The sequence below is a fragment of the Dromiciops gliroides genome, chromosome 1 (assembly GCF_019393635.1).
Source record: "Dromiciops gliroides isolate mDroGli1 chromosome 1, mDroGli1.pri, whole genome shotgun sequence".
Classification (NCBI taxonomy): Eukaryota; Metazoa; Chordata; class Mammalia; order Microbiotheria; family Microbiotheriidae; genus Dromiciops; species Dromiciops gliroides.
The window spans coordinates 421,520,164-421,531,314 of NC_057861.1; the positions used below are offsets into that span (position 1 = coordinate 421,520,164).

Below are 11,151 nucleotides of genomic sequence, written 5' to 3' on the forward strand. Positions count from 1 at the left end.
TCATTGCTGCTCTTTGTGGGGGCTGGAAGCAGAACTGGTGTCCCAAGAGGAAAGGGAACACCACTGTTTTGACTCTTGGACCCTGTGGAGTTGACTTTTCCCATCACAGTCTGAGGGGAAGTGGTGCTGTGGTGGTTTAGCCCATCTGGCACATATTCCTTCTTGTCTGTACCTTAGGATGCCTTGCTGTTCCAACTAGGCTAACTTTCCCATCCCTCTTGGTGGTGTTTGGTTTTGGTGGGGATTGTGCTTGTGATAACGTGCCCCTTATTCATGGCATTTGCTCCCCCTGATAATGACTTCAGGGGCCAGGCTGATTACCTGGAGTGGTGGGAATGATGAGAAAAGAGAAGGTTTGGAACAGCCACTGTGCAGAATGTGGTAGAGAGTGAATTAGGGAAAACTTAAAATATTGCCATGAAGCAGTGAAGGTCAAATTAAGAATAGAGAATATAAATTTTTAGGCAACACAGTTGAGAAGGCTTTGTGATTTCCGTCAGCAACATTAAGCATCATGTTACTAAGATGGAGAAAGTAGATGATTGGGGTAACAAAGAATTGGTCTCTGGCAAGGTGTGAGCAATAACTGGACAAGATGGGGAAAGGATTAACTGGTAAAGAATAGTAGATAGTTTAGTAGTAGATAGACCACCCCATAGAGTTTAGGCTGCAAATGAAATAAAGTGGGCAAAAGAGTAGATAACTGGAGGTTATGGTGAGAATGAACAATTGTTTTAGGAGGGATTGAGATATAGGGCAAGATGATGGAAACATAGAAAATTATAATCAGAGAGATTTCAGAGCTGCAGATCATATAGCTAAGGCAAGAGGGATGATAAGACCAAGGGTATAACTTATCCTTATTGGTAGGCAAGGTGAAGTGAAGGTCTGGGTCTTAGGAATTAAAAAGGTTAATGAACTGGGAGGCCAGGGTGTTTGAAGGGCTATCACAATATATACTCAAGTTCCTGACTATGAAGGAAGGCAGGGAATGGGGTAGAGAGGCAGCCTGGGAGCCAGGTGGCGAATGCTTTGAGAAAAGAAGGAGAATGAATTGAAAGTTGGTGGATGCCTGTAGCAAAGCTCTAAATTGGGTCATATAGGTGGGTGGAGTGAAAAGAGGATGCTCAATGATGACAGCAGTTAGAGTCTGTTAGTGATAGCAAGGAACATATATTCCTTTTCCTTGTCTAATGTCTCAAGAAGTAAGGGAGAAGGTGTACCCAACGCTCGATAAAGTGGCCAGGGGCATACTGTCTTTCCACTATCCAAATATAAAGATTTTTTAAAAATTTCTTTGAGGTATTTGCAATTCTCAGACCAAAGTGATCTCACTTTTGTCCCTAATAATGAATAATTATAAAAATAAATTGGCTAAAAAGAGATGACAAGAAAATAAAAATGAAAACTTAAATCGGTTGTTCAGGAAGCAGTAAATTTTCAACATCTCATCAGTGAGGATTCATCAAATTCACACATCAGCTCAACACTTAAAACTACTGAGATGAGTCAATTTCACCAGTGGATTTTTGCTCTGTATTTTCTCAATAAGACAATCCTGTCAGCACCTTGAAATAGTAAAATAGTTGACATCATTTTGCTGAGCCTATGAAAATTTCATGGACTTCAGTGACTTCCAGATGTAGAATTTGATGTGCTAGTAAAGGAAAGCATCTTCCACCCCTGCCAACTCAATTAAATTTTAAAAAGCACTAAGTAGCTACTGTGTTCAAGGTAGTATGCTAAAGATTAGGAAATAAGGATGGAAATGAAAAGTTTTCCTGAAAAAAGCTTATAGTTTAATTAATGTAGGGAGCTAATGTATATACATGTACAAGTTTAACTACAAGGTAAAATTTGATAAGGTCAAAGGAAGGTGGGCTATAGATGAAGTCATATTAAACAAGAGGTAGGGACAACTTTTTCCTGGGAAGATCAAGAAATGGTTCATTGACGACTTGGCCCCTACTTAGACAGAAGAGAAAAGATTCAACAGGCGGAGATGTAGAGGAAATTCATTTCAAATATCCAAATAGCCCTTGTTAATATGTGAAGAAAGGAAGAGTGCTGGACAAGAATGGGGAATATGTTTGGAACATAAACTGTATGAAGAGGAGTCAAATTAAATAAGGCTGAAAAGGTAGGCTGGATCACTAGAGTATAGGACATAAAATACCAGGCCAAGAAGTTTGTGTTTTATCATAGTGGTGAGACAGAAGGTTTTTAATTATGTGACATGGCCAGACTTATGAATTAGATAGCTGTGTGAAGGTTAAATAAGAGAAGGGAAAAGACTGAGGTTAGGTAGATGCATTAGGAGGTCATTACAATAGTCTAGGTGAGATATAATTAGGATCTGAACTTGGGTAGGATCAGTGTAAAGAGATGGATGAGAAATATTATGAAATTTGAACAAATGGAATTTGGCAAATGATTGGATGCAGGGGGTAAGGAATTCAATTTCATTCAACAAACATTATTAATTATTAAATTATATTAAATAATAAATTAATTATTAAATTAAAAATATTAAACACTTACCATGTACAATGTACTATGCTAGGCACAGGGCATATCAAGACAAAAAAAGAAAAATATAACCTGTCATCTAGGGCCTTAAACTCTATGAACCAGATGAGCTTGGTAGGGGATGTGGGTAAAACATGTATGCCAATAAAATATGTTTGCACCAGTAGGGTACCTATAATAACGTATATGCCAATAAGCAAATGTAAAGCAATTACAGGACAAAGAAAACTGGTAGGGGTCAGGCTTCTCATAGAAGATAGCATCTAAGCTGAATCTTGAAGCCCATAGATTCCAAGACATAGCAGTAAAGAGGGAATATATTCTAGAAATAGGAAACAGTATCTACACAAAGGAATAGATAAAGGAAATAACATGTTGAATTGGAAGGGGATTACTAGGAGACAAGGGTGACTGGAACACAAGAGTACGTTAAGGAAAGCTAATGTGAAATAAACCTAGAAATGTTGGTGGAGGAACAGTCTAAAAGTTAAGACAATCGACAGGAATGGGGCATTGGGAGGAGGGGCAGTTTCAGGGAAGAAGATGATAAGTTCAGTTTTGGACTTGTTGAATTTAAGGTGCTATGGGTACATTGAAATGTAGATGCTTATCAGGCAACTGAAAATAAAGGAGTAGAAGTCTGGGGAGGCATTATATATATTATATATATATATATATATATATACACACACATATATATAAACATACACATATATATTTAGGGGATACATTTGCATAAAAGTGGTCATTGAAACAACGGGAGGAGATGAAATTAATACATGAATTTAAAAAAAAAACTTTGTGTTCCAAATTCTCTTCCTCCCTCCCTCCCCACCCTCCCACCCCAAGAACTCAAGCAATTTGATATCAGCTATACATGAGTAGCCATGCAAAACATTTCCACATTAGCCAGGTTGTGAAGGAAAACAGACAAAAACAAAACTTCTGATAAAGGAAGAGGAGATGAAATTAAGAAATGAGAAAGTAGGGGTGGCTAGGTGGTGCAGTGGATAAAGCACCGACCCTGGATTCAGGAGTTCCTGAGTTCCAATCCGGCCTCAGACACTTGATACTTACTGGCTGTGTGACCCTGGGCAAGTCACTTAACCCCCATTGCCCTGCAAAAAAAAAAAAAAAAAAGAAAAGAAAAGAAAAGAAAAAAAAAAGAAATGAGAAAGTATCCAGTGAAAAGAAGGGGGATGAAGATAATCTTGGAGGATAGTGTACCTAGAATACAGAAAGAATAGGCTGACCCAGGAAAAGAGACTGAGATGTAATTATCTGACATGTAGGGAAAACTAAGAGCAAGCAGCATCACAGAAGGGAAGTAAGGAAAGATTGTCAAGAAAGACAGGTCAGTTTGTCAAGAATGTCAAATATTGTAGAAGGTTCTGGGGGGATGAAGAAAGTGAAGGTGTCATTCTTTGCATCTGGCATTGAAGAGATCATTGTAGAGCCTTGTCAGTACAATACTCATTTACCAACGGTTAAGTAACAACTTTGTTGTCCGTGAAACATTGATTATATTATATATGGATCTCCATACTGCAAATCAAACCAAATCATAACAACAAATCTATTTTGCGTCCCAACTAAGAGCAGGCTTCATCCATAAGTGAAGGCATTTCAGGCTTCCCAAACATTTTGGCTTTTCTATGGCTGGGTGGATTGGTACAGACACTGAATACTAGTCATTCATGCCCATCAGTGAATCTTTCTCTCAGTTAGTGTGAATCTCTTTGTCCAGAAAAGTATTTCAGGATCTTAGATTTAGAGCTGGAAGGGATTTTAGAGAATGAGTCCAACCCCTTCATTTTACAGATAAAAAAGTAAGGCTCAGAGAGAAGATCTCTGGTCTCTTGCCTCCATAACCCATGCTTGTTCCTACTACACAAGGTGAAGGGAGGAGATGCTAAGGATAGTTTTTAAAGTGAAATCTTCTAGAATACCTAGGGGGTTAATTGTTTATATAATTAAAAGTCCCACTCTGATATCCCATCCTGCACAGACCTGGCACTAGTGGTTGGAAAGCTATCACAGCAGAATACAGACTCTGGAAGGTCCCACCAGAATAGAAAGGCTTAGAGTATAGCCTTAGCAATGAACAGTATGTAAGTTGAATAAGATCCAGCCTAAATACATCTTGATAGGCTCATCTAAGTGATTATTTGCTTTTGGCTACAGCATCCTATGAGTGTCATTAACTAAGACATAGAGGGGCTAGGACTTGAACTGGTGGCGGGAGTAAGCATGCAGATGAAATGATGGTTATTTGAAGCATTGAAGAGTATAATGGAAACAAACGAGCAAGATGGACAGATGCCTGTCTTCCTGGCAGAGTTCTTATCAGCTACTCTCCTTCTTCTATATCTGTCCAGCTTAGAAGGGCCTAAAGTTAAATGGATACCTGACACTATGACATCACTTGTGTGCTAGATTCCAGCCATCTAAGCCTCTTGGCTTTGCTTCCAGGGATCTAAGAAATAACATGATGTCATGGAAATAATTGCTTTCTGTCAGTAGCTGTAAGTTAATATTTGTTTGTTGGATCTCAAGGCTTCCTAATCTCTTCGAATAAAAAAAAAGAGATAACTGTAAAAGCTCAGGTTTGTAGTCATTCAATTCACTTTTGCTTCAGCTAATCGGCAGTTGTGAAATAGTAATCAGTTGATAGTGAGCAGATAAATGCTGGGCTGAAAATCATTCTCATAGGATTATAACAATTGTAAAAGTTATTTTTGTAAGATTCAAGATTCATATAACTGAAGAGATTCAACGTATTAATTTAACATTCCTGGCAGTGTCAGTTTTATGATGTTTATTATGTTATATATGCATATGTATAGTAGAATATTTATGTATACATAAGTAGAGTGCTGAACTTTAAAGTCAGGAAGACCTATATTCAAATCCTACAAACCGTGTAACAACAACTGATATCTACATAATGCTTTATGTGCATTATTTCACTAAAACTCCATTAAAAACCTGTTAGGTAGGTAATATAATTGTTATTATCTCCATCTTATAGATTAGGAAACTGAGATATTGTGAGTTTATTAATTAATGGTAACCTCAGGAAGCTAATATTTATCTACTAAATTATAGGCATTTTCAATGTGGTAGAGAGAGGAAATAAATCTTTGATTTATAGATATATTCTGTGTACATTTGTAATAGGGTAAGCTGTTCTAAGACACAATTATGTAATATAATAACACAAATAATTTAGTATACACTAACATTTTCATAAAATTTCAGTCATTCCAAATGTCTTCTATTTAAGAAGAAGGCAAGAGAAGGATTTTAGTTTTGAAATTCTCATGGGTAGAAATTGTCTTTACACAGTTATTACAAAGTAATTGTATCATCAATCCTTCACCTCTCTTCCCATTTCAAATCTATTTTTTATTCAAAGTCCTCCTTTCATCAAATGATCCCAACAATGGTGCATTCTAACTAATTGCAAAACTGTGACAATACCTCTTAGCCGGGCTATTACAGAAAGAAAGCAGAATATAGTGACTCAGAGCAGTCTAAAAGGAAAATGGTTCCTTTATGGTGACTGGCTTGGAATTGTAAATATTTTTATTTCTCCTGTAGGAGATGGCTCGTGGAAGCGAGGAGACAAACACGACCTTGAAGCTAAGCAAGCGTACTCATCCCTCCAAACAGTTACTCTACTGAGGACAGTGAAACCCGAGTTTGAGAAGTTTTCCATGGAGGTGAAAAGTTCTGTTGAGAAACAAGGACTCAATGAAGAGGATTACGTAAGTACTTGATTATGAGCCTAGACCCTTAACATCCTGAAAATAGTCATCTAATTAAATCAAAGGTGACAAAGTCTCCTATTCTAAACCATTTAGAACTTCCTAGGTTTAGGTCTGAAATCCACTGTTACCATCTGTGTACTTTTTGTTGGTCAACCTTCCTTCTCTCCCCTGTCCGCCCATCCTTCACTGACACTTTTCTAACTGCTACAGAAAATTGGTTTTTGTGTGTGCTTTCAGTCATGCAGAACAGAGTTCTCTGGACATTCTCATCTACCTATTCAGCAGGAAGGGGAAGATATAAGAAGGAATTCCACCTTTCTGCCATGCCTCATTTTCTAAATCTTAGCAGCAGGGGAGAATTCTGGTTTTAAAATTCTCTTCCTTTTGGCACATTTTGTTTTCACTTTGCTTCTTGCTGGCTCCTCTCATGTCTACTTTCTTATGGTCCCATTTTTGTTGTGAACAACTACTTCTGAGGAAGTAGAGTGCTTTCTATAATGATTCAATTCAATTTAATAAGCATTTATTAATTATCTAAATTTTGTGAGCCACACAATTGCTAGACCCTACAGATACAAAAACAGAGTCCCCCAATTTCACTAGTCTCAAAGGAGTAATATTGCTGATAAATTTTCCAAAACTGGACTAGTCAAATTAGCATATCTCACTGAAGATATTATCCTCAAGAAGTTTCTATTTAAGCTGAAAAATTAAACCAAGATCAAGCACAGGATCAATTCTTCCAATTTCATTTACTTTCATTGTCAATTGATATTTTGCTGCTATTTCAAAACAACATGGTTAAGACAGAACTTTTGATCTTGTGTGAAAAGCTTTTTTCACAACTCATTGAAAGAACATTGGGGCCTTATGGACAGTTGGATTAAAGTATGTAAAACTGCTAATGCTCACATGTATTTGATCCAGGAAGTTGGTTTTGACAATCATTACATATGACAGTTTCAGAAATTGGGAGAGACACAACCTTTCTCATGGGCTAGTTAAAGCCAGTGAATGGAGCTTCAGTATTTGATATATCAGGGGTCTAGGGTATGCATATTTCCAGTGGATATAAGAAGCTTGTCAAAGAACTATAGGGAATACTTAGTAATCAACACTATGAACCATCCCCCAAATAAAAGTGTTTGGTAAAATATTTGTGAATTGACAAGAGAACAACTCTATGATATTAATATACCAAAGAAAGTTGTTTTTATCAAAAATTAATCTATTTCATTTTTATGTAAGTATACATGGTAAACTCTGGAATTTATTTCCTTTCATATTGAATAGGGAATACTAAAAGCCAAGAGATATGAACAGCAAAAAATGATTGGGAACTCCCAGTTTCAGGTGACCACTAACAGTTCTAAGGGTCATCAAAGTGAAAGAAGTTTCCATTCTTGGTATTCTGCTATCATATCATATCATATCATATCATATCATATCATATCATATCATATCATATCATATCATATCATATCATATCATATCATATCATATCATATCATATCATATCATATTCTGCTTGGTATTTCTGACTAGAAAGCCCCCAAAGTAGCTTTAAGAACAGCAAAAAGTACTTAAGAATTATAATATCTGATGTTTAGAGATTTAAGATTTTCAAAACATTTAACAAACATCTCATTTGATCATTTTTGTCAACTAGTCTCCCTGATCTGTTGTCTCTAAAATGATGTTTAGAAAGCAATATGAAGTCTTCTCTCAATTGTCTGAATGTGGTTAGATGCCATATAGATAAATAGTGACTAAAGGCTGGTTTCCTATTCTCATCCAACAGACCTTTGTGCAATTATCCACAGCTATCAGTTGGCCCATGGTCAGGGAATGAAATCTAATTTTAATAATAGCATATGTAAAACTAGGGTTGGAATGCATTATGACTTTTTGTAGTGGATTTACTTTCCCAAGTCAAATATAAATAACTATTTGCTATTTTGGATAAGCTATACTATTACTTCTCTCCATTGGTCGGATAATTGAAGGGTGACTCTGTGAGTAAATAATAAATAGAAAATAGAGAAAGCTGTATCACCCAGTCCATCCAGCAGATGTTAGTGCAAGATTTCTTTTCTCTTCTTTCTACCATTGCCATGAATTATTTATTCTTTTTTTCTGATAAAAGTATTTTATTTTTTTTCCAGTTACATGTAAAAATAGTTCTCAACATTTGTTTATACAAGCTTTCCAATTTCAGGTTTTTCTCCCTCCCTCCCCTCCCCCCCCCCTCCCCTAGACAGCAGGCAATCTGATGTAGGTCATATATATATATATATATATATATATATATATATATATATATATATATATATATGTATGTATATGTATATATATGTGTGTGTATATATATACATAATAACATTAAACATATTTCTGCATTAGTCATGTTGTAAGAGAAGAATCGGAGCAATGAGGAAAAACCTCAAAATAGAAAAACAACAGCACCAAAAGCAAAAGAAATAGTATGGTTCAATCAGCATCTCTACAGTTCTTTTTTTTTCTTCTGGATTTGGAGATCCCCTTCCATCATGGGTCCCCTGGAACTCTTCTGTACCATTGCATTGGTGAGAAGAATCTAGTCCATCACAGTAGATCAACATACAATGTTGATGATACTGTGTACAATGTTCTTCTGGTTCTGCTCATCTCACTCATCATCAGTTCATGCAAGTCCCTCCAGGTTTCTCTGAATTCTTCCTGCTCATTGTTTCTTACAGCACAATAGAATTCCATTACATTCATATACCACAACTTGTCCAGTCATTCCCCAATTGATGGGCATCCCCTCAACTTCCAATTCCTTGCCACCACAAAAAGAGCAGCTATAAATATTTTTGTACATGTGGGTCCTTTTCCCTTTTCTATGATCTCTTTGGGGAAAAGACCCAAAAGTGGTATTGCTGGGTCAAAGGGTATGCACAGCTTTATAGCCCTTTGGGTATAATGAATTATTTATTCTTAAAAATTATTTTAAAAATAGCAGTTTTCCAGGGGCAGCTAGGTGGCACAGTGGATAGAGCACCAGCCCTGGAGTCAGGAGTACCTGAGTTCAAATCCAGCCTCAGACACTTAATACTTACCAGCTGTGTGACCCTGGGCAAGTCACTTAACCCCAATTGCCTCACTAAAAAAATAAATAAATAAAAATAGCAGTTTTCCCTTGTAAATAATAAATTCTAGAGAAACTTTACACTGTGATTTTTTTTATAATCATACTTGATTACACCTCTAATTTGAAGTCTTTCCCCACAGTTTTGCCAAGGATTAACTTTTATCATAGAAAGATAAAGCTGGAAAGATATTTCACCCAACCCTCCATTTTATAGGTGAGGAAACTGGGGTCTGGAGAAATTCAGTGATTCTTAGTGACTAAGGTCACACTATTATTGAAGGAATTTCGACTAGAATTCCATCTCTTCCACTGTACTGTGCTGTGCCCTCTAATAAAAGTCTCTGCTCTCTCATCTGAGCTAACCTGGAAATATAAGCTGAAGTGTTTTTCCCTTACACATGTCTTTATGTTCGCACATACATGCACATGCATACACACAGAGGAATGCACAGTTTGTTTGTTTTTTTAGTGAGGCAATTGGGATTAAGTGACTTGCCCAGGGTCACACAGCTAGTAAGTGTTAAGTGTCCGAAGCTGGATTTGAACTCAGGTACTCCTGACTCCAGGGCCGGTGCTCTATCCACTGCACCACCTAGCTGCCCCAGGAATGTACAGTTCTAACATAGTACTCTAATACCTCCATATCTTGTGCTCACATACTCATAGTAGTAACTAGGTTCCATCTATATCTCCTGATTCTGCTATAAGCTGCTCTCTCTGTTGCATGTGAAATGAAGTAAGCAGTACTTATTAAATGATCCCTACTCATCTGTTACATAATCAAATAATATTTATTCCATCCCTAAACAAGCACGACTGAGCTAGATACTAGATAGTGCTGTGACCCCAGGAAGGCATGGAAGCTTCTTTTGCTTCTATGAATTGTAACATGCATGATAGCTCCTTCCTTTAAAACAATTAGTCTCTGATTGTCATAGCTTCTAATTGTACTCCTTGTCTTCAACGCCCACTGGAGACAATAACTTACTTGTATTCCTTGTTTTGTAAGTAAGGGGCTATAACTTGCCTGTAATCTTTATATTGAGGAGAAATGACAAGATGGGAAATAAAAAACTACCTTTAATGATTGAGGATGGGAATCTGGAATTAAAATAGAAGTAAGGATGAAATTAAATAGTGGAAGGTAGGAGAGGACTGTGACAAGGACCATCGAAAGGGGGAAAAGAATAAAGGTAATGTCTTTTGGATAGGTATGACATGTTTTTCCCCATTGCTGTGAAAAGTTAGTTGGGTTTTTATATTTTGCTTAGTGTTATACTTGAAAATAGGGGTAGCTGTGTGGCACAGCAGAGTCCTGGGCCTAGAGTCATGAAGACTCATCTTCGTGATTACAAATCTGGCCTCAGACATTTACTAGCTGTGTGACCCTGAGCCAGTCACTTAATCTTTGTTTGTCTCAGTTTCCTCATTTGTAAAATGAGCTGGAGAAAGGACTGGCAAAGCACCCTGGTATCTTTGCTAAGAAAACCTCAGATGGGGTTACAAAGAGTTGTACATGACTGAAAAACAACTTAACAGCCTGTGGTCTGATCAGACTATATGTAAAGTCTGCACTTACTGTACTAGGCCTCTAGCAATGAGGTCATTCCAGTAATATGTTACACATAGCTTTCTTCAGAAAGCCTGAATTTTATCAGAAGGTTTATTTATCCTGGCGGAAGTTGATAGAACTGGGCATGCAATATTATTATTGCT

At 36.9% G+C, this 11,151-nt stretch overlaps 1 protein-coding gene across 2 annotated transcripts in view; it reads left to right on the top strand.

Annotated features, from left to right (window-relative positions):
* NPR3 (natriuretic peptide receptor 3) overlaps nucleotides 1–11,151 on the top strand; it is a 79,469-nt gene that overhangs the window by 15,085 nt on the left and 53,233 nt on the right. For both annotated transcript variants that reach the window (XM_043976743.1, XM_043976744.1), the window contains exon 3: nucleotides 6,133–6,299. In XM_043976743.1, the coding sequence (XP_043832678.1) occupies nucleotides 6,133–6,299 (167 nt within the window). The remainder of the gene's footprint in view (nucleotides 1–6,132; nucleotides 6,300–11,151) is intronic.